The sequence below is a fragment of the Branchiostoma floridae genome, chromosome 2, assembly GCF_000003815.2.
Source record: "Branchiostoma floridae strain S238N-H82 chromosome 2, Bfl_VNyyK, whole genome shotgun sequence".
In the NCBI taxonomy this organism is placed as follows: domain Eukaryota; kingdom Metazoa; phylum Chordata; class Leptocardii; order Amphioxiformes; family Branchiostomatidae; genus Branchiostoma; species Branchiostoma floridae.
Genome location: NC_049980.1, coordinates 765,949 through 790,693, shown reverse-complemented (window position 1 = coordinate 790,693; position 24,745 = coordinate 765,949). Strand labels below are relative to the sequence as shown.

At 43.4% G+C, this 24,745-nt stretch overlaps 2 protein-coding genes across 2 annotated transcripts in view; both read left to right on the top strand.

The window, feature by feature from the left end:
• The window catches only part of LOC118410535 (C3 and PZP-like alpha-2-macroglobulin domain-containing protein 8), a gene marked incomplete in the record, with an annotated part of 108,215 nt that extends 107,539 nt beyond the window's left edge, over positions 1-676 (top strand). Inside the window, 1 exon segment of the mRNA XM_035812293.1 lies at positions 492-676. Within this exon segment, the coding sequence (XP_035668186.1) occupies positions 492-676 (185 nt within the window).
• Positions 677-693: 17 nt separating this feature from the next.
• On the top strand, positions 694-24,492 carry LOC118410531 (decorin-like). The gene is made up of 5 exons (XM_035812289.1): positions 694-813; positions 10,341-10,507; positions 21,055-21,264; positions 23,894-24,432; positions 24,485-24,492. The coding sequence occupies exons 1-5, from the start codon at positions 694-696 to the stop codon at positions 24,490-24,492; spliced, it is 1,044 nt and encodes a 347-aa protein (XP_035668182.1).
• Positions 24,493-24,745: the final 253 nt, after the last annotated feature.

Below are 24,745 nucleotides of genomic sequence, written 5' to 3'. Positions count from 1 at the left end.
CACCGATTCCCGTACACACCTGTTTTATAATAGCTTTCTGTACAGTCATTGTTCTGCGCTCACGTACACCTGTGCACACCTGCTGTTGCATCATCACTTCCTGTGCAGTCATGGTATCGCATCACCATTTTCCGCGCTCAAGAACGCACACATGATTCAATGTGTCATCAATTTCTGTGCACACCTGTTGTTGCATCATCGCTTCCTGTGCAGACCTGCCGCACAGCATGGCGGGTAGTAGAAGCATAAACAGCGTCATCTGTTCGGACATTACGTGACCGCGTCGACACATGATTCAATGTGTCACCAATTCCTGTGCACACCTGCTGCTGCATCATCATTTCCTGTGCAGACCTGCCGCACAGCATGACGGGTAGTAGAAGCATAAACAGTGTCACCTGTTCGTACATCACGACACCGTGTCGACACAGGATTCAATGTGTCACCAATTCCTGTGCACACCTGTTGTTGCATCATCGCTTCCTGTGCAGACCTGCCGCACAGCATGACGGGTAGTAGAAGCACTATGAACAGCCTCACCTGTTCGTACATCACGGCACCGTGTCGACAATTCTATCAGACCGGAGACAGCTCGCGGTCGGACCCCGTGGTTCCCCGGGGGTACAGCAGTCATCACCTGTCGACCCCGCACACCTTCATCCTCCGGTCGTCATGACAACCCGACGGGTCGTCATGGCAACCCGTCGGCAGACAGACGACGAGAGGATGAGGTCTGACAGACAGCTGGTGGGACCGCGGCCTGCCCCGCTGGTTGATGGGTTGGGATACTGTGAAGGACAGATGCCGGGTCATGTGGGGACTCTCCTTGTCTCCTTCCTCTTCTGCGTTTCATCGTGTTTCATTTTACAGCAAGGATTTCGGTGTCTCTATCTGTGTCAAAGTGGCATTGACTTCTTTAGACTAACACCGCTCTTTGGACTTTTAACACCTGAGAGTACGTAGTGTATCCATAAGCAGTTACAAGGACCTAATTTATATCCAGTGGGGGAACCCGCTGCGAGCTGGATGCGGCCTAAATTGGATTTGTGTAACCTCTGACTTGATAAGTGGAATATCATGTGAAACGCAAATGTATGGCTGAAAACGTAACACAGAAAACAAGGCGTAAAAGATTTTATTCGTAAAATTTGTTGAGCGTTTTGTCAAATCTCTCGGTCTTAGCTTGGTTGCAGCAAGGACGTAGCTACGTCGCCGCCGTAGTGAAATAGGAGTGTAAGAAATTCAATTTGGTCTCTTTCGATGCCGGAACTACAACGTTTGATATCCTTGTAATATCCCTTCTGGTCATTTGTAAATCTTGGAAGTCATCGTGCAAATTTGAAATCTTGTTTTTGTCAAATCAACACAGCTTCTTCACCTTTATCTGCGGGTAACCTATATCCGTTGTCTTTAATAAAGGGGCATTTAGGGATATCAAGTCTACGGACGATGATTTCAAATTGCAATACACTGTCTATTTTCAAAACGATTTGATATCTTTAAATCCTATGTATGTAACTTAAAATCAACGAATTTCGGTTATCCCTCGGATAAAGGTGAAGTAGCGTAAAAATTGTGAAGTACAAGTGCTCGGGAGACGGTATGCTTGAGAAATGTGATTTTTTAAATTTTTATTTCTGTCATTTTTACCCAGGGTCGCCCTCTCAGTGATTTCACTGCTAGCTTTTGAGTGGGGCCCTGCGCTACACAACTGCAATAAAACAAGTACTGTACATGTAGTGACATACCGACAGAAAATTAAGATACATTTAATGAAATGAAAGAATGAATAAAAATGGTACAATGAAAAAAAATGATGATTTCGCCTTCCTACTTCTGCTTGGAGATAAAGCGCTCCGGTTCTCAAACCGTCCCGTGAGTAACAGACAAGTCTAGACGGTGTCATGGCAACGAGGATGCCCTTTGAATTTCAACCTTGAACTGGGACTTGTACAGAAGAGATGTCTCATCTGCCCAACTGTTCTCATGACACGTAGTTCGTGCCATGAAGTTGCCAAAATCATTTATAAGCTAATTCATCAAACGGCAAAGCAAGATTTCACACAGATATTACATGTAACGTTTTCCCACTTGACCCTTAAGCTCAGGGCACAACCCGCCGTACGTGTAATTTGTCCGTACGTTATTTTTGGGAGGCCACGTCCGCCATGTATTTCTGAAAACGTTCAGGCTGTGCAGGGCAGGCGCGTCGCCCGTACTGGCAGACAAAGTTCTGCCTGCACTTAACGTTCTACGGCGTGTTATCTCCGTGCTCCAAAATCCATCGGATTCCCTACGAGTTGGTACGGAGGCGGTACTTACCATTTACGGATCCCAAAAGACTGCCCACCTTTTGGCACGTAGACAGCACGTATTTGCACGTACGTTGCGGGTTGTGCCCTTAGCTTTAGTAAGCCACACCAAGGCTATAAGCCACGCTACCTTAACAAAGGCTACAGTGAGTAATTGTAGTGGATGACATCCTCTGCAGACTATAAATTTACTGATAACGAGCGAAAGAATAAAAATGGATTGAAAACAACAACACGATAATCAGACTTTCAAATGGACGGCGTTTTTAAAGTAAGAGTGACAAAAAAATTGTATCACAGCCAACAAGTCGTTTTTTCTAGATCTGTATTCAAGAGGTGCACAAAGTGACACTAGTGTACTATCACTTACCAAGTTGGCAACTACAGTCACGGCTACCACATTGGTTTTTTTTTTTTTGTTTGTTTGTTTATTTCGATCTCCATTAGACTTTTCATCAATGGTGCCACTTTTGTTTCTAAAACTGCGGCCATGGCTACATTATACTGTCATCTCTACACGCACAATGAAGACTGCCACACGATATTTTTCCCATTTTCATTCTTTTTTGTAATATTCACCATCTCCGTGGTGGATTTGTTTCTCAAAATTAGGCAAAAAAATTAATCATGTCATCCATGAAATTTACTTGCTGTGGCCTAATTTTCTGTAATTACTTATACTTAAGATATTCGATAATGCCTATAACGTTATAGCTATTCAACTGTAGACGTCCTATTCAGAATTTCTGTATCTGGTTCGTCAGTTTTAATCATATATGGCTTTGGTAGGGAGAAAAGTGAAAGTTGTACAGTACTAGACCAGTGAAAGTGCGACACACGCAGGCGACACACGCGTCAGGTCTGAGTCATATGATCCGCATTAGCGCCTCGGCGTTCCAGGGAGGGCATTGCGGTGCGCTGTGGCCGGTGGGAGGGCAAGGGGGGACCGCCCAGTCGCGCAGCGCCGCGCATACCGTACCGGGGCCGCCGTCGGAGTCGCACGCGCTCCTTTTATATCTCTCTGACAGTCACCCCAACTCCTGGCGATCAAAATAGCTCGGCCATGATTCCCAGTCAGGGCAACACCAACTGAAACTTCGTGGTCCCTCCCCTTACGATGGAAGCTAGGGGTGTTGTTGTCATCGGAGTCTTTCTAGTTTTTCACACGCGTCCTTCTCTAGTCTACTACTCTTGACGGACCAGTCGAGCTTCGCCGTGAGTATGTCAGTAAATCTCTTCAGGGCTCACATAGACTGTAAAGGATGAGAGCATATATCACTAGTCTGTCAGCCTTGTCCCGAATGCATGGTATTATATAGGGTTGAGTCTAAGTTAGGCCTAAGGGAGCGGTGTAGGGTTCAGTCGTATTGTGTCTGCGTACGTGTCTGTGTGTGTCTCGCACCCAAACATTGTGGGTTGTCCCGAGAAGGCTAGTTAGTAGGGTAGGGTTTTGTGTGTCTGTGTGTGTTTTTATCGTGTTGTGATAGCTGCCGGTTAGCTCAAGTGTTTTTATACCAATGACCGCCGACTGCGCCAACCGTGGCTTGTTTACGAATAGGCAGCTGACAAGTTAACGAGGGGAAAGAAGGGGGAGGGTGGTGATATCGGTACGTAACTAGCAATTAAAGTAGTCTAGAACACCCCTTTACCTGCCCCCAACCTACCATCCGACAGACTAGTACCATAGTCTGTCACCTTTTGTCCCTACATCCGTGTTTAATCAGTCTTAATTATGCTCCGCTCGCATGAGGTCTAGCCGATGGCGTTTGGTCGGTCATGGACCCCCGTCTGTCGGCTAGAATGAAGGAGAAATTTTCCTAACCGTCTACGGATGCGATGTCTATAACTTATATTTGCAAGTTCGTGCCCGAGGGCTAACTGCAAGTACATGTACATGGCATAAACATAGTAGATATACAAGTAACAATGGACAGTTATCAACAATATTCTACTGTAATACTAGTGTTGGCTATTTCTAAACAGGTTGGGTTTGACTTCTTTTTTGGAAGCAAAGGGAGACGAAAAGCCCCGCCTTTTCTAAAATTTGTGGGTTCTGCGATTTCAAGAGAAAAGTTGCTTTCTGTTCGTCTGTCCGTGTGGGGAAGTGCAAAGTCTCTTCTGAGATTATTGGATAGATAGGCTAGAGATAAATAGATAGATAGATGGTTTACAAGTATTGCTCAAGAATTGCATCAGTGACAATGTATGGCAATGTATAAATGACGGAAGTTACAGTCTAATACTGTCATTGTCATTGTCATAGAGAACTCAAGGAGTTCGTCAGGCCAGTTAGGAACTACATATACACGTTAAATTACAACAGTTTCAGTTACTATTGGTGAATATTTGTATTACCTTCGCCAAGATGGTTATGTCTTTTGTAGAGTTTGCATGTTTAAAATTTGAAGATGAATAACATAACAAAAGAAGGCCTGTATGCATTGTCTTGATATTTGTTATGTGGGTTAAGTCTTGACGAGATCTTAAAGTGATATAATTTTGGGGCTCCTAGCGGCATGCGACGGCATAGCAGCAGAACCTCTGATTTCGATATCCCGTGTTATAGACATGCTTTGGTTATGATTTTTTAGTGGTAGCTAGCCCTTCTTCGGTAGAAGAGTACGCGGTATAGCTTGGGTCTCCTAGCGGAGTTTTAAAACTACGGGAGCCTGTTTTCTTATAGATTTTGATAGAGAATAATTTTTGCTCACCTGGACTTTTAACTGTGTTGGAATAAGTCATTTAGATTTTAATCAAAAATTGAAATCGTATTGCCAACAGAAACGTTTTCGACTGATCGAATCAAGAACTCCTCAACAGAGACGGGGGCGCCATAGACTTTCTGTTTATGATCTACTACTCACCGAGTCACGTGTTCTATCTACATAACGCAACGTCACGTAAGCAATGGATTGTTTGTGTTCGGTATGACAGTTCAACTTGGATCTTGATATTATGTTTGGTTATGAATCTCCTCATAAACATATTGTTTTTGTTAGCGTGTCCTTTTTGTTTACTATTCTCTTGTCATAAGCCAATCACAGCTTAGGTATTGCCTTATCGTAGGATATAAGCTGTGTATTGTAAATTTACTTGTTCACAATACTATAGGGTGAGCTTGCTCATAACGTCTTGTGTTCGAGGAGCTTTCAGTAACCTAAAGTCTACATGGGGAGACATTCTCTGTTTCCGCAACAATGTTACGTTTGAAGAGTTTAAAAAATAAATGGCTAGCTTCAATTGTTGTCTTGGGGCATTTCTTTGGGCGACATTCTTTTCATTCTAGTCAGAATCGTTCTAGTTTAGCCTGATTTATGGACAGGCCGCCGTTAACGCTACATCCGCGGGTTCGCTAATTGTTTGTTTGTATGCACGCTACGGTACCGTGTAATTCGCACAGCTGGGTGTGAATCTAAATAAACCTCCGCCAGGCTGACTTAACCAGGGGAAGAAAAAGAACTCCAGTAGGGACGCCAAGGTCACGGCAATGCCTTTATCCCGGGACGTGTTTCGTCAAGGTCACCTCAATGCCTTCGCCCTCGTTATTTCACATTGACTAGCCTCAATCGCAGGAGAATGCCTCCCCGCCAAGTTCCCGCCAACCTGTTAGGTCGTCGCCATGGCAACGCCGTCGGCTGTAACCTCATCTGAGGCCATGTTGAGTCGATCATATGGATGACATCACCGCGCGCGTCAATTTTCGTCCGTAAGAAAATTTAAAAAAACAACAACAACGTTTTAGATCATCTGAAAATCACACAGCATCTTTAAAATGAGCAAATGTATGCCGTACACAACAAGGAAATATCAGAAAAACGGATACTAATTTCGTAGGATGTAAAGCCCCGGTCACAAAGCGCGTACGATTCCTTGCGATGGACTATTCCGCATATCGTACGATGAGCGCAGTACATCGCAACAAAATCGTAAGCATCGTTAGCCATCGCAACGCATCGGATGGTGTTCAAAATTTTTCCAGCGTCGCACGATTTTTCACTTGTGTCTCTTCTGTATAGCCGTCTGACAGCTTTTGTGCTTCTTTAACCAACAAAATGTGGACATAGCTGTTGAATACCTTCCTATAATATCTTTAACTGTAAAAATGAATTTAAAAAACACCATGACAACAAGAGTATTACAAGCAAAAGTTCAAATCAAGCGTGAGTACTGGTATGGTTATCTCGGCCTGCTTGCCGGCTCTACGTGTCAGGCTCTTTCGAAGATCGTATCATATGATATGCTATCAACAAAAAGGTGCCATCATACAAAAATTATATCATAAGCATTATATCATATATATTTCCGACTCATAGAGCCTGCCTTTATGTTTGAGTTGTCCCCATGGTTATTACGATTATGGTAAACTGACCCAAGACCGACGAGAGCTGAGATTTGATCTAATTATAAACGCACGTGCATGAAGCGATCAAACAATGGTCTGCATCACCTGTGCGGGGCGCGCTGTTCTCTGGTTGCGACTGTGTCAGTTGCGACTGATATATTTTCCCTTTTCGTCAATATCGACAATATCAGGGAAAACTGAAACCATCACAACATGCTAACAATTCACAAATCTATAACCTCATCAGTAGACAAAATTTGCCGTAATGAAGTCTGCTATGGGGGCAAATAACACCTTACGACGATAGCGAAATTTTGAACATGTTCAAAATCCATTTCAGCTCTATTTTTCGCCATACGACGCTCCCCGATTTACTATGATTCACTGCGATTGACGCAGGCACGCTCTTATGACCTCATCGTACGATGCACTACGCGCTTTGTGACCACGGCTTTATATACTTAAACCATTGCTTCCGATTCTCCCCCGACTTACGACGCACTGCGCTTATCCTGCGCATCGGAAGGAATCGCAATGAATCGTACGCGCTTTGTGACCGGGGCTTAAAAGCCAGTTTCCAAGTCAAAGAAGATGTAAAAGAACAAAAATGACGAATCTATACTTCGTGGGTTCAGTAATTTGTTCAACATTCCTTACCAACTAGATTACATAACAAAGGCACCTTTTTGACTAAACTTTGTTATCCGCACGCTCGCATAAGTTTTGACGTTGCAATTGCCAAAGGATGCCATCCATATAAACAAATTTACATGACCTTAGGAAATCCTAGGTGATGGCACCGCTGGGCCTGGGTTTCCGATATGAACTGGGTTCCGATATGAACTGGGGGGGGGGGTAGGGGGGCGGACATGGCACGTTTTACTTTTCTCAACCATGCTTCAACGGCAGTTGGGGAGAAGGAAAACATATCAACGGGCGGCTGCGTTTCTTACAGGTCCGGTCACGTTTGAGTAGGGAGGCAAAGAGTAAAATCACAGAGAACTTAAAACTGCTATCAATCTTTAAGCGTTGGTTTCAGCTTGTGCTTTTTTAACGTGTTTTTCCCCTCACATCTGGTCGTTTTGTTATGCTGTACAAAAGACGAAAGTTACATCTATCATTTAGAGGCAATATAATAGATGTACATTGTACCAAGATTTTCGGTTTTTCTTTTTGGTACATTCGACTCATCGCGCAAGTCACATGTCCATTACATCGCGTTTCAGCTGATTGAAGAACTATTGACTTACACCTGAAACTTTGGAATGTCCTGATTTCTTCACGGCTTTCAGAATCTTAGGGTCTGTGTTCTAAGACGTCTTTTAACAAGTTGAACATATACAGGGTTTATTTCGCTTGAAGGATTAAAAACTTTGCTATTGTTGTTTTTGAAGAAAGATACTTTTTTGTTCACAACCCTCGCTTTTTTCCCCCGACGTTTCGGTGACCGTCTGTCACCTTAGTCAGGGCAATTCTGACTGGTTCACATTGCACTACAGCGATAGGTACCGCTGCTTACAGATGCGGTCCCAAACGTGAAGTATTGACATATATACAGTAATTCTTTTATCCCCATCATGCTTTAATGCAATGTTTACAGTTGCGGTTCCAAACGTAAAGGGGTTTAAGAGATGTAAAAAGAGTCTTTTGTATTCATTGACTTACCGCCAGTCTGATAAACCTATTCAAGTTTGTGGAAAAACTAAACTTTACGTAACCAACACCAAGTTTGATTGGAACTTGCTCCAAATTTTCAGCCGACTCCTTCAGCCTTGTTCACGGAATGGACCCGTCTGCTGTAGCTTCCGGACGTGATGTCAGGGACACACGACTGCAGCAGAGGGTCTTAAAAACAGATAACCTGTGTCGCCCCCCGTCTCTGTTCAGCGATGGACGGTGGGCGCGGATGTATACAGCCTTCTTCACTCATCTTGCAAAGAATTCCGGTGTGACAGCGATCTCGCCCCCCTGTGATCTGGCCCCCCCCGGGGGCGAAATCACTAGCGATCTCGCCCCCCCGGGGGCGAAATCACTAGCGATCTCGCCCTCCCCGGCTAGTGATCTCGCCCCCCTACCTCGCCCCCCTTTAGCGATTTGGCCCCCCCCCAAAAAAAACGGATTTACATGACATTTTAGAAGTTGATTGGTATAAATCACAAAATTCAGTTTTAGAAGGATATAGTACACGAGTTTGATACATAACGCCATTCATAGCATCAATATCAACGTAATTACATGGTAATAAGATAGTTGAACTTGTTTCAGACAAGGAGGGTTGGGTCCCTTGTATTCCCATTATTGCATATACCTGAGTCTTGACATAAGATGTATTCATTGTATTCACCTGTCCTCAAGCAACCTATATATCTCCAATATGAAGTCTCTACCATAAAGTGACCACAAAAGAACTATGTAATGTCTTTATCAATTATGCAAATATTAGGTATTAATTAGAATAACGCACATTTTGGTATATGAACCTGGCCAAGGGATATCTTCACCTCCAACATGACTGTTTTTTCTAGTATTTAGGAACTGATGTATTTACCCGTGTTTCTTAAGACTGGTACTTTACCAGTGTTTGTGTAGCATTTAGCAACAGCTATATCAACTTGCGCGTAGATAGTGTTTATAATGAGAAACTATTATTAACGTGTGTTTTTGTTAGTGCTTTGGAAATGTTTCCAGCACAAGAAAGAAAACACTGTGACAAATTGAAAACATATAGCTGACGTATTCCGTACCATAGACGGTGTTGATTTATACGTTCGCAGTAGCACTGTTTTTATGCCACCTCAGCTGCGAAAATTGTCTTTTTCATTTCAATGTCTTGTTTGCACCGAACAATATAGTATCGACTTTCGAGGTATGACATCTTACGGTACGGTAATAAGGTGCCATATAGGTACCAGGTAACACACCATATACGTTACTCCCCAGGTGCAGTATAGTACCAGGTAGCGCACCTGCAATATGTAGTAACCAGCTGCTCTTGAGGGGGGGGGGGGCGAGAACACTAAAGGGGGGCGAAAACGCTAGGGATCTCACCCCCCGGGGGGGCAAGATCCCTGGGGGGGGGGGGAAGAGGGGACATTTAGGGGGAAGTTTGCTGCAGTTGGGGGGGCGTCGGGGCGGCTTCCTGGAATAATGAGCGGGTAAACGGGTGGATCTAAAGGGGCTAGATGCGGCCCCTGTGGTGTGGGACCAATGTATACGAGGGGGGGTTGGTCAGACTGCTTGTGCGGGGGAGGTCGAAGGGATGGGGCCGGGGGGGGGCGGGGTCTTGTACGTATGGTAGGCCTGGCGCCGCTGGATCCAGACGGTTCTGCTTCGCGGGGTGCGATAGACACAGGGAGGGGACCAGGGGGAGCGCCGGGTCGGGGGATACGGGGCTAGAAGGGTCAAGGAGAGGGGGAGCTTGGCCGAGGGGTGGGGGAGAGGCCACCGTGGGGTCAAGTAGACCTGGGGGGGGGGGGGGGAGGGGGCGGTGATGGGGGGGGGGAGACGCTTGTGATCTCACCCCCCGGGGGGGCGAGATCGCTGGGGGGGGGGCGAGATCGCTGTCACACCGGCTCTGAATCAATGATTTTGACTTTTTCAAGAGAAACTGAGTGTCGTATCGATTCAATGTGTATATGTTTGTAGATCTCTGAGTTTATTCAAGGTTGTTGTTGTTGTTTGTGTAGGCGATGTTGCCGCGGTGGTTGCGGCGGTGCTGTGCGGGGCTGGGGGCTGGCGGATGGCTACTCCTAGCGGTACTGGCGGACTCCATCGCGGGGTGCCCCGAGGTGTGCCAGTGTGCGGACAGGACGGTGCACTGTGTGGGGAGGGGGCTTTCACACGTACCCAACAGGTATGTACAGCGAATCATTCACTACAATTTCACCTGAAAGCGCGCGTAAACTTTTAAGTAAACTACACGTAAAGATGTACTTTGATAGAAAAAGTGCGGACGGGACGGTGCACTGTGTGGGGATGGGGCTCTCGCGTGTACCCAATAGGTATGTACAGAGAGCCATTCACTACAATTTCACCTTTACGCACGCGTGAATTCATTAGTAAACCATACCTAAAGATGTGCTTTTATAGAAAAAAACTCTACACCTTTAAGTGAAAAACTCTACACCTTTAAGCTTGATTTAAGGCCTGTTCAGAGGTTAGATTTCGTACTTTGATTCCTTTGCCATTATATAATATAGTAGGAACAGGTTTATCTAGAGATGGCAGACTTCAACCCCTTCACCCGCATTATACATAAAATCACCCAATAGTGCTTTGCGCTTACCCATACCGCTTTGCTGTTACCCATGTTACTTTGCGCGTACCCATGCCGCTTTATGGTTGCCGATTTTGCTTTGTGGTAAAAACAAATATAGGCAGACAAGCTGAATATTTCACTCCCAGGTCGTTATAGCTAGCGTGAAAATTATTAGCTAGATTAATTTTTTTCATATCTTCGCATACTTTTCATAGCATAGTATAAATGATGAGTGGTCTTAATATAAGATATTTTGTCTTCCTGTACACGATATTTAATCACGATACGCCATATTGACAACATTTTCACAACTGTTTCTTTCGTCTCCTTTTTTGAATTGCTTACTCGGCAAACCGCATGTCTCATGACGTAACGACAAATTAGCAATTTCAAAACGTCCGAGAATTTGAACCCAGGATCTCTAGTCTAGGTTTCGAACCAAACGCCCTAACATGAAGCCACTGAAAGTCAAGAATTTATCGTAATCTATTTTCTTTCAAACGTCTTCAGCCTTAAGAGTGTTTGGCGCCTTCGGGACTGTCATTAACCTTTAAGGAGACAGTGGTTGTCTTCAAGTCGGGTTCTACCAGTAGAATAATGGCTTTCGTCCAACTCTGAATCGTGACAAAAGAGGTCAAGGTTAAGTTGAGGTCAAGGCCATTAACAGCTGGCAGGCAGTAGTTATGACGGTCCACATATATCCGGCAGTCGTTGCCAAGAAAAGCCAGACTCCCCGGCAAAGATTCTCAATGCCAGTCTGAAGACTTATTGTTGTTTTTGAATGTAGGAAAGCTTTACCAGTCCATACATTAACAGGGAGTGCATTCTCTATACTGTTAGTAGGTCAGCAAGGTAACCCCCCAATTGTGTATAGGGGTGAGTGTAGGTACGTTGTATAACGGTACAAACCCGTTTTTGTTTTGGAGGGGGCGGTCCAATAAAACATACATTGTAAATAAAAACCATTGGACCGGATTATGGATCGATTAGAAAATGAACATTATATCGGAAAGCTTTCATACGTTCGGGGGCATAATGGTCCAATGAAATAACAAAAGTAAAGTAGAGTTTTCCGCAGTCAAATTTGGGCTCAATACGACCACATTCAGTCCGCCCCAAAGTTTCCAGTCCCCATAGACAAATGTCAAAGACGACGGCATACCTGATCGGTGCCGCTAACAGCTGGATTTTAGGACGCAAGTTTTCCCAGACAATACTAGTATTCCAGGTTTAGGTCAGGATATTGACGTGATCCTCTGGACCAGAACCGGACCTGTACCTGAAATTGCTGTACCGGTACCCACCTCTTGTGAAATATACTAGGGATTATCAAATCTTGTTATTTTGTCTCCGAGTTCGGTTCCGACAACAGAGTTACCTCATGCGACAAGTTGCTTGTACGTGGGCTCCCACCTAACATCTCATGCGAACCCGACAAATCAAAATAGAGTAAAAACATAAAATGACAAGAATGACAAAAATGGAAAAGGGTAAAAAAGGGGATTAAAACAGCAAACCCCGAACCCCCCTTTCGACCCTCGCAAAATGTGTTTGTCTGCCACTCTCCCATTGACACAGCCGCTAAAGCAGACAGTTATACTGTGACAAATTAAAGCATCGTTTGGTCCGACCCAAGAGTATACGGTAACAGCTCGTGACAATCACACACCATTAGAGTAACTACTTAATTACCTCATGGGTGATTTTTCTTAGTCAGAAAGTTATGTGGAGCGCACAATCCAACATGGATACGGTATGTCCAACTGGCAGCTGAATCGTTCGTCATGCCACACAACTATTATTAATTGCCAAAACAGATTTCTTTAACCAATCATTTATATACACCAAATAACGGTCAGTGACACTGACGAAAGGTGGTGGATTCTGAAACGTCAGACCATTTCCAAAGTCAAATCCAGTTGCTTAAGCGACTGCTGTTTGGCGTATAATTATTACCGTAATATCTAACCTTTATCGACATATGTCATTAGAATAAGTAAGATATCGTATTGTTTAAGTCATGTACAGAAGCCAAATAGGAAGGCATCATCTCTTACGCAATGGTGACAACTGTTAAAATGTTTTTGTTATCTCCATGCAAATTAGAGGTATTGTTCCTGGCCTGTCTGTTGGTCTGTGTGTTCCCGTGTGTGTTTCCGTATGTGTTTCTCAGTATAATTGATTATAATGATATTTGAATGCGTGAATAGGGAAGAGACCATGTTAATTCGTTTTGAAGACACCAGACGAAATTCCAGTTTTCGTATCTTTTGTCATTTGAACTAGATTATGGTAATCATAACCTTATTTCCCTACATAATGAGATGAGATAAACAATACATCTACACTACATTGTCAAAGACTCTTCTTTGAAAGTGGGACAATTCATTAACCACTGCCTTCAAAGAAGAAGTCAAACCCTACAATAGTAAACTTAGCACATTATAATATGCTATGTACTGAATTACTCTACTCTTATTTTGAGACTGTACGTGCAATTAGCCTTAGGGTATAATTTTGCAAATAAACTCTCTTCGTGGAGGTATGGGTTCTCCGAATTCTACTAAACATTTTAGTTTTAGACCGTTTGAGGACAAGCGGTTTTCCCAAAGGTAAAGCCACTAACGCCTACCCCGTGCCAAGGGCTCAAATATGAGAAATACTTCTTATCCTCACGCTTAGATCTACGCAAAAAGGTATTCCAAAACTTCCAAGCCGTAAAGACAGGGACTTTGTGGATTTGGGCTGTAATGGCCCTCTAGACGGACGGGGTTATTGGATTAAATTGAAGTCTGCAGGTAATGACATTGGATCATAGAAAAGGGTTGTACAATCCCCGGTTAGCTAGTCTCAAACAGGAGGTATTAGGGCGCGTAAAAATAGCATTGTACCTCAAACAGTATACATGTAGAAGATGAAGTGCACTTCGCTGTTCAATAATCTATTTGCCAATCTAAAAAATAGATTCCCTCGCTTTTTGGTAATTGTGAAAACGTAGAACTGTGTGGGTTAAGCAACAGTACTTATGTAGCAGTGACAAATTTCCTCATGCGTTTTAACAAACCGATTAATGCTGTTGCTAAACCTTTACAGTTCTACGTTTTCTATTACCAAGAAGCCAGAAGCCGAACTTCTATGTTAGACTCGGTCTATGATACTATTATGTATGTCATATCTCTGTTGTGACCTGTAGCTCGGTTAGACAAAATGTACAATAAAGCTCTTCATTCATTTCTTTATTGCAAGGATGTAGTTGAGGCATTTGGGCACCATGTGTAGCCTCCACCGGGCCATCCTGCCATGGAATTCTGCAAAAAGGAAATAATTATATGTACCTACGTGAAAAATAGTTTTTGGTGTGTCTTTTTGTGTTTCCGGATATATGTGGTCAGCATAACTCTAGAACCTCTGGATGTATTACGATGATATTTTTGTCTAGAGAGCGGCTGAGATCCAATCCCCGGTAAAATTAACATTTCTCTAACTGCACTGCAGGCCGACGAACCCTCTAGTGGCCAACTTCCCCTGGAAAATCTCCCCCCCCCCCTATAGCTATAACCTCCTTCAACGGCCTCTCTGGGGGCATTGGCGTAAGCTTTTGTTTGGGGGGTATGGGTGGTATATGTGTGGTATTCGTGGTTTTTAACTAGGGGCGTGTACAAGCTATTCGGCATATATTCCTTTTCCGGCATTTTTTCCTTTCCCGACATATTTTTCCCGGCGTATTCCCAGTTAAAAATCACGTATACCCCCCCCCCCCCCACACACACACACAAATTACGCCAATGCCCCCAGAGAGGCCGGTGAATGAGGCTACTATAGCTAGCTTTGTTAGTCTGGTAGACACTAGGCCGTACCCACTAAGTATCTTTCACTGTACACTTTCTCCCATTCCTAGAAATTATCCACCATGTGTTCCCAGCCAAATACGAATTATAAACCTGTTACGTGCAGACTAACTCGTAAAACTCGAAATAACAGCCGTTAAACATTTGAGTCTTTGGCACATGTCTTTCTGGGAGAAGCGATGCCAAGTATTTTAAATGGAAATGGCAAGTATATATATCTGTAAACGTTACTGTAAATGCATTTAAGTTTGCAGGGATTTAATTTTGCGGTAGCAGGAAAAAAGGACTTTTCGCGGTGGTTTTTAGTTCGCGGTAGCACAATGCACTGTAGTCTCTTATTACCATGGGGAAATGCTCGCGGTGGTTTTTAATTTGCAGTGAAGCGGCCACCGCGAAGACCGCGAACATAAAACAACCGGCACGTTTCTGCATTTACAGTATTTCGAAGGTAAAATATTTCGAAAGTATTTTGAATACCCAGTTGTTCTTTTAAGCTCAAGGCTGTAAATTTCTTGCATAGTACTTTAAATAATATTTAAGTCAGGAGAAGCTAGACTAATGCGCTTAGCAGACGAAAAGCGGATCCTGCGAAAAGAACTCTGCAAAACAGACCTGAGTCAGCTTACAGATGTGCCCTATGTGGCTGAGACTGTCATTCTCGTATAGGACTGTTTAGCCACAGTCGACTCTAGGGCTGATATCAATCAAGAATTTACCATGGTCAATATTGACAAAAGGAGGTCATATAATAATATGTTAAATACTCAATTGTATGTAGTATCTAATTGTACTTCCAAAAGTCAGTTTGTGACTTCATGTGCGTCACATAATGTAAAGGATTGTACAATTCAGTAAATAGGCTGAAATGCTTCTGTCAAATTAACCACTATTATAATTAAATGAATGAAACGATAGAAAATGGGGAAATGAATTGATGAATGAATGACTTTGAGTGATGCATTCAAGCATACATTTGAAGACAGCAATGGCACAACTCAAACTCAAGTAAAACTGCTATCAAAATGCCTGCCAGAAATATGCCGTAAATATGTCTACAATGACAGTTCTAATGCAGAGCCTATCATCGGCAACATATAAAATTTCTTGGCATGTCATTTAATGAAAACCTTTTTCAGTCATTTCAATTGTTTGACTTTAAATTATATGAAACCGGATTTGCCCATCTAGGGTTATTAAAAACAAAAACAGAACGACATTTTGATAGTCTAATAGGCCACAACTGGACCAACTTTTGCTTACGCCAGCCGTCCTATGCCATCACGTTCAACCTTGTCCCTACAACACTAATTTCCCCAATCAGATCCATCGTTGCCAAGACAGTACCCAATGGGCTCAGTCGTCCCGGACCAATTATATACTGTTTATTCCTTTGGATACTTTCTTTCTTTACTCCAGATATATCTACTGGAAGATCAGTATTTTAGGGACAAGATCTACACGAAGATTACCATAATACATGCACCACTAACACACACATAGACCACACATGATTGGGTGACATACCAGGAATATCCCGGATGTCTCCGCCATATTGACATGCTTCGCTGCCCCTGGCACGTGCGCTATGCCTCATGGGGGATCTGATGTCATCTGGATCACGTTTCATAAATCCATCTCTCATCTCTTGGTTTAATTGGAGAGGATTTGGGTTATAGATGGAACTTAAGGCTCGACATCTAGTATATTGTAATGGGTGACATCAGCCTACTCATTAATGTTTGCCTGATTTAAAAAAAAGTAAAGATAAAGAATTTTTCCCCTACGGAGATAGTAAACCTAAATGGGAAAATGTTTCATGTGGAAGCCTTGATTGTACTTGTATGTGACAGTAGTGAGGAATATGTAGCCATGGCCGTAGTTGTCACCATGGAGATATAGTTTTGGTGTGTCTGTCTGTGTGTCTGTGTGTGTATGTGTCTGTGTGTGTGTTTGTGTTTCCGGATATTTGTGATCAACATAACTCAAGAACCTCTGAATGGATTGCCATGATATTTGGTCTGTCCCCTGATATGTGACAATGGTACTGCAGCAGAAATTCATTTTTTTGTATCTTTTGACCTGGCTGTGCTATGGTCTTGATTTTTTGGTGGCAGATAGCTTGCGACGTAAGAAATAGGTGGTGTATGTTTGGGTCCCCTAGCAGATTGCTCTGGAACTGCAGGGGGCATTTTTGTAGAAGTGAAACTAATTTGATAGCAAAAGAGGAATCAATGCGGTATACCTCATGACTGAGTTGTCAACTCGGTAACTGATACCACTCTATCACACTAGTGTCATTTTTTAAGCTCGGTGCACTTCTCGTATACTGTACAAGATGAAGAAAAAGTCATTTTTGTGAACATCTGACTCAACGAGAATAGGATCTTTCCTTCCGCCAAATTGCACAGATTCCAAAGAAAATTCATCCAAGAAAGTTTTTCAATGGTTTAGCGCCTTGTTTTTGATTGTCCCAGGGCACACCGGCTTGGTGACCGCCCTATGTTCCGAAGTCCCTATGTTCCGAAATCTCTATGTAAGCAAGGAGGTTAAAATGATTTTTAACCCCCTTTATGTAAGCGTTCTAACACACTAGTGTACCGACTGGCGTTGTACAGCGACCGTTGGGAGCCGACCAAACTACATAAGGCAGGGCTCCAGTCTGCCGAAATGCGGTCGGCAAAATAGGGAGTTGTGGCCTATATAACATGTTTAAAATTCTTAGATCATATGGTATAACGTTACCTTCTTTAAATATTTTCCTCTTGTGTTATTTGGGATGTCTTGAAATCTGTTAAAACTATGATAATAACAGAGGACTAACGTTAGCTCCATTGCAGATTTTAGCCGCAAACTTTTCGTAACTGAACACGTGCCATCAGCAAACATCCAAATGTATCGTTTGTAACGCACCTAACTTCGTACCAGTTTGTACGTCATAACGAAAATTTGAATACAAGTCTTGACGGCGAAATGAAAACGACATACGGATAATTAATTGCATGTATACTAAAAATTATTTTTAGATATATACCGCAGCGGTTATCTCGGTCACTATCATACACGAGACCAGCTAAGTGGTTTACGTTATATGTGGTTAGCAACTGGTACATAGAAATTTTCAGCTGAAATTTGCGATTGGGTTTGGACTTTTATGAGTATTCTTATTCATTTCCATCAATAAAAATAAATTAGAATTCGAATTTCAAGTATTTTCAGTTCAGGACTACCCATGCGTGGGTCGGCGTTCAGGCCGGTTATCACCAGGAAACTGTCTGGCTTCTTGGGTATTGGCTATCGACTTGTAAACGCCATCCATGTTACATGTACATGATTATAGTTGTGTGTCAGAACACTCACATAAAGGTTTCGGAACATAGGGACTTCGGAACATAGGGACTTTGGAACATATGGATTTCGGAACATGAAGATTTCGGAACACAGGGTTTTCGGAACATAGGCATTTCGGAACATAGGGATTTCGGAACATAGGGATTTTGGAACATAGGGATTTCGGAACACAGGGATTTTGGAACATAGGGATTTCGGAACACAGGAACACAAGGAATTTTGCAATTGGAACATAGGCATTTCGGAACATAGGGCTTAAACCCACGGGCTTACCCTTGCGCCACCCCTAACGTTACAGCAATGAAACAGCCCTCTGCCATATAGGCAACCTAATAATACGCGCAGTGACTATCAAGAAGTGGTGTCTAAGTATTTATCTCACTATTGCGGACACGATGTGCTGTTGGTGTGATATCCTCCGGTGAATGAGTGCTTATCTTCAAACGGAGCCTTCTCCCCGCACTGCCGTAACCTAGAATCCAGTCACCTTGTGGCACGGCCTACCGTTGTGAGTGAAGGCTCTCTACGGGGCCAGTGCAGCTCTCTCCCGCCGGGGTAATCGTTCACACCCGGTCGGATTTTCACCGGCTCGGATGGTTATCCCACGGCGTGAAAATCCTACCGGGTGTGGACGATTACCCCGGCGGGTGAGAGCTGCATTAGGCCCGTGCAAAACCTACACTAACTACGATAAGCCGAGCCACAAGGAGACTGAATTCCAGGCTGGCACGGAAGGAGACAGCGGGAAGTGTGCTCATTTTATCCCCGCTCTTATCGCAACTTCGTAAATCTTAAACTTCAACTTGAAGCACAGAAGAATTATTTATGTTTACTTAAATTTATAGGGTCTTCCGTGTCAAGGAAGGATCCCTGGGCAGCGTCGGCGGACTGCTATCGCCTGGGAAAAGAAGGGCCGGATAGTTTTTTGGGGTCTTGTAGAAAGACCATAGCAATAATTCTGGTGCAGTACCAAGGTCACACACCAAGGGACCCCAAAATCGATATACAATTTCGTCTACATAACATATATATCCACATACCGAATATCATTACAATGCATCCAGAAATTCAAATTCAAAGTTATGTAGACCACAAATATCCGGAAACACAGCCAACAGAACACAGATACACATATACAGAAACGGACACAGACAGACACACACACACAGACACACACACACAGACACACACACACAGACACACACACAGACAGACAGACACACACACACAGACAGACACACACACACACAGATACACGCACAGACACACAGGCAGACACACACATACATACACGCACACGCACACACACGCACACACACACACACACACACACACACACACACACACACACACACACACACACACACACACGACACACACACGCGCACATACACTGACATACACATTAAAGACTATAAAAGACACCACCATTTTCCATGAATGTAATAAGAGAGTTAGTGATCAGATAAGCTTCTTAACTTAATAAATGAATGAATGAACGGATAGATAAATAATGAAACACCTATTAAAACGTCAATAATATTGAATAATTTTTAAGACATAAGGTGATAATTACAAAGTAAATAGGTTTTAAGGTCGATGTTTCTAAAGACAATCTTTCTTTATCTGTTATAGACTTATGAGGACGCTGTTTTGGGTTAACTTCAAGAAGACAAAACACATCTCACTTTACAGTCGCACTCGTTAAAACAGAAATTGCTCAAATCATAGACTCACTAACCTTTAAGTACTTCACTTAAAAGGACTCAAGCGGTAGATTGTAAGGATTGGAATTTTAATCCCTAGGGTAACAGTCCTCCCTGGCCTACTTAAGTCTTACGAGTTTAAGATAAGGAGCGTCAGATCTCTTTAAGACTCCTTGATAAGGGCTTAAGATGCACGTAGAGTTTTTATTGAAGTCGATGGCACGTGGCTTTCCTGGAACGGTTTAAGACATTTAAAGAGGGCAAGGAAGTGTAAGCAAGAGGTTTTTAGGAAAATAGCGCAAATTAATTAGAATGGTTGCCAACTCATGTAAGTCTTTGTTTCTTTCTTTCCGCGTGTCTCAAAATTTGCCACCTGCAGAAAAGCCTCAGACTGTCACTACTAATTTGTCTTTGGCAATATGGATTCTGTCTGAAGACTGGAACAAATTACGGAGAACCCTTTTTTATTTAGTTCCACGGCTTAGAGATATGATTAGACGGGTTCCTTGTCCTGGCGGGGTAACCGTTGTGGTTTGTTTGTTTGTTTGTTCTATTTGTTTTGTTTAGCATAACACGTAAACCGGACGTAATGTAACAGTTTTGCATAGTAGGTTCAAGATCTGGCTTTAAGGTTTAAACACCCTCCGATTTTTGCCAGATTAGAGTTTTGCGTTTGCACAGATTTTTCAAAGCTATCGCTGTGACATGCGATGACCTTGATAGTTCATGCCATATAAGACCGCATACGGTGGATGGTGCTCTATGCTTGCTGCGCCATCTAGCGAAGAAGAAAGGAACTGCTTCGCCTAAGTCGGAAAGATCTTTTCTTACTTCAATCCCCGCACCCGAATCCTAGCAGACACTGCGCATAAAGTATACATTGTCCCCCGGTGGCAACAACGATTTAATGATGTAGCCATTTTGCCTACTAATTTTAGAATGATTTCTTTTTTTCAGACATTTATACTTAACATCTGTACAGCTCTAATCGTAAACTAAACGGCAGTAATCAAAAAACGGTAGACGTGCGGACGATACGAATAGCTAAGACAATTTACATTTGCTCTGTCATCATTTGTCGTATGTTTTAACTCATTGCAATTGACGTCAATCACCTTTATCCACAAACATGGTTTAAATTGTGTCATTTTTGGTTTTAGACATTTACTGTACGCATGTAGTAATGGGCATGGTACTTTACGTACATTTACTTATCTCTGAACATTCCTCCCACCTGCAGTATCCCAGCAGACACCACGCGGCTGTATCTCCAGAGTAACAAGATTACGGAGCTGCGCAGCCGGTCCCTCAGGCATGCACAGGGCATCTTCCTCCTCAACCTCATGAACAACCAGCTGAGGAACGTCGGGATCGAGTCGGAGGCACTGGAGCAGATGGGCAACCTGCGGGGGTTGTACCTATCCGGGAACAACCTCAATTACTTCCCACGGTGAGTAGTCACGTGATTATAGATGGGCAACCTGAGGGGGTTGTACCTGTCCGGGAACAACCTCAACTACTTCCCACGGTGAGTAGTCACGTGATTATAGATGGGCAACCTGAGGGGGTTGTACCTGTCCGGGAACAACCTCAACTACTTCCCACGGTGAGTAGTCACGTGATCACGTCCGCCATCTTGGTGGGTTTAACCGTAGTGTGTCCATCTTTCCGGGACGTCCTTAACTGCTTCCCACAGTGAGTAGCCATTTGATCGCGTCCACCATGTTGGTGGGTTAAACTCTATGGCTGGGGTTTAGTTTCTTCTTAAGTCACGTGACTATAGATGGGCAACCTAAGGGAGTTGTACCTGTCCGGGAACAACCTCAACTATTTCCCACGGTGAGTAGTCACGTGATCACGTCCGCCATCTTGGTGGGTTACACTGTCTGGTCTTTTTCTCTCTGGTAACAACCTCAACTACTTGAATGTAGATAGGTAACATATTGGGGGTACATGTATCTATAAGGCAACAAACTTTACTGTACCTCCCGATGTGCGTAGTCATGTGATGCATGTTTGTTGGTTTAAATGTACATGTGGTGTGTGTATCTTGTGGTGTGTGTATCTTCTTTAACTTTAACTTTAAGTACAGACAGGTTGTTCAGAACAAGAGATATCAAAAGTATAAGCGTCGCTGAAGTACCATTATGATAGCAAGCGACTAGGGGGGCCATATTCTATTACTAGTTTCTTCCTTTTTACCAACCACTACCAATATAACAAATATCATCAAGATCCGTCCGCGGCTTCTCTATATATGCTGTACACGAACAGACAGACGGATGCGCCCTAAAACACAACCTTCTTTACGAAAGCAGCAAATATACGATATAGTCTCGTCTACTACAATTCTTTTCGCAAGTAAAGTTCTCCTGACCTTACCAAAGGTACCTGACACGTACACCCATTAATCAAGTCGTCCATAATCACCATTTACAGCCTAAAGATTCCTCAGCTTGTTCCGTTGATACCGCCATGTCGGAACAATCCCACTGACTTACGGCAACAATGTACGGAATTGATACAGACTATCACAGACGTTTACTGACATACCGATGAAATTCTTTAGACACTAAACGACAGAAATGCTTTCGGTTACGATCCCAAAAATGAAGCGTCAGTAGAAAGCGACAGTCTTTTTTTTTTTAGTTTTTGGCCAAAAAATCTAATTAACATTACATTATACAGTTTAACAATATTACCAAATGAAACGCAGTGCTCTTTTAGATATCGAATTTTAATTATACAGTTGCAATGTAACACAGTGTATCACGTAAAAATGGGGCCTTTGTCTGGTGGGTCTGTCTATAGCACTTTTCATGAGTCAACGTAAATGGGAAGATGTTGAAAAACGCTTCAATAACGTTTCATCATAAAACTGTTGAAAGAAAATCTGTTCCTTGCCAGCGGTCGACTATGAATAAGGACTACTAAAGTTAGGTTTTCGATATGACACTGTCAATTCAGTGCCTTTAAGCTATGTGGCTCTGGGAAGCATGTTTGAGGACCAAATCTTTTACCTTCACGATATCGTAGAAGAGAAAATTTCAGGACGTATTAACCAAAGTTTGTACCACAAGGAGATGTATACAAGATGACAAAAACTTTGAAAAAAATCCATCCTTTCAAAAATAGTAATTGTATTACAAATTGTGGTTTGGCCTTTTTTTTCCTAAGCCAAGGAAAATTTATAGCCTGTGACATAAGACCGTCGTAAGTCTGCCACAGTTGGCCAGACTTGGCAAACACAGCCGGAACTGCCCGGAGCCTTACCGAATGCTCTGGTTCCTCACAGGAATCTCAACAACGACCCAGACTATGTGGCTGGCATGGCTGACAGCTTGTTAGCTTGCAAAGTCTGCACGGTTTCATCGGTTTATCTTGGGATAAAGCCGGCTTTCAGCATGGTGATCACTCTTATCAATCAAGGGGTTAGGCGTGTCTTATTGGTAGGCCGCGCCAGTTTGCGGTAGACATTCGCAAATTTGTCGCAAAGAGTCGCCAATTGGTCGCCTGAAATTGCGAACTTTGAGAAAATTAGAAACAAAATCGCGATTGGAAAATTGTCGCAAATAAATATAAGTGCGAACTAGTCAGCAACAGGCTCCATCAATGCAATTTGTTTAAGTCATTGCACATATTGTAACTCTTCGATTTTCAACAAAGTTATCTTGGGACCGAAACTTAGAATGTGACATTCCGAAATGTGTATATAGAAATGCAGTATAGTGGACTCATTCCTCAAGCTACTGACACTTGTCGCACCGCAGTCGTCCATCAGTAATACTTCTGGGCCGGGGCCCACTTAGAACTTTTATTCAGCCTGTATCCTATATAGACTGTCGTCTTGTATACAACGTTAATCAGTTGCGTTACAATTACATCGTAGTATTAGCGCTGGTGTCTCAATGATGCAAAGCCGTATTTTAATTGTAACACTCACTGTCCTAAAGTCTTCTTTAGTGGCGTTACAGTTACATTGTTGTTAGCGTTGATGTCACAATGTCATATTTCTTTGTAACGCTCACTGTGATACTCGAAGTTTAACTTGTCGCCTTTTTCTTTCTTCCCCCTTGCAGATGGAATCTTCCTTACTTGGAGTACCTGGATCTATCGAACAATGACATGCGGGACATCCCGCCTCGCTCACTGGACAGGTTCCACTACCTGAAGGAGCTCTTCCTGAGAAACGTCGGCATCAGCCGCCTGAGCAGAGACTCTCTGTACGGTCTGAAAAGCCTGGAGGGAATTCGTTTGGAGTACAACAAACTGAGAAGCATTCCCACGGACGCCTTACAGAGAGTCACCTCTACATTGAAACGGTTGTGTTTAAGAGGAAATCCCATTGGTAGTTTGGATCGTAATTCCTTTAAGAACCTAATTCGCGTGGAATACTTGGATATAGGAAACACAGACATTACGCATCTAGGTAAGGAGGTGTTCACGCCGTTGCCTCGGTTGATGACTCTACTGCTGTCGGGGAACTCTAGGCTGAAGTTTCTGGCACCGGACGCTTTCACGTCAGCGCCACTGTTGAACTACCTTGCCTTGGACGCCTGCGGCTTCGAATCACTATCTCCTCGCGTTCTGACGAATATTCCCAAACTGGACTACATCAGTTTGCAGTATAACCCGTGGACTTGTGACAAGCAGATATGTAATCTGCGTAGTTGGATGATTAGTACGAAAGCTCGGCTAAGACATCGAAACAAGGTGTACTGCACGGCGCCGGTGGAGTTTAGGGGCGCTAAGATCACGAGTAACAGTTTTAACGAGTTGTGTGGTGTCGCCGGGCCGGTAGGGCCTAGAACCACCACGGAGAGTGGCTGGAGACCAATGCCTACCACTCCTGCCCCGAAGGTGTGGGCACCACGGCAAGACTTCCCTCCCTACTTTCCTGCCCACACACAACTATTCCCACCACGACCGTC

Excerpts from the sequence above, each read along its gene's own strand:
- LOC118410531 (XM_035812289.1), top strand. The coding sequence starts at position 694 with ATGGCAACCCGTCGGCAGACAGACGACGAGAGGATGAGGTCTGACAGA. Across the intron at positions 814-10,340 it reads AAGGACAGATGCCGGGTCAT|GCGATGTTGCCGCGGTGGTT; the intron begins GTGGGGACTCTC and ends TTGTTTGTGTAG. Across the intron at positions 21,265-23,893 it reads AACCTCAATTACTTCCCACG|ATGGAATCTTCCTTACTTGG; the intron begins GTGAGTAGTCAC and ends TCCCCCTTGCAG.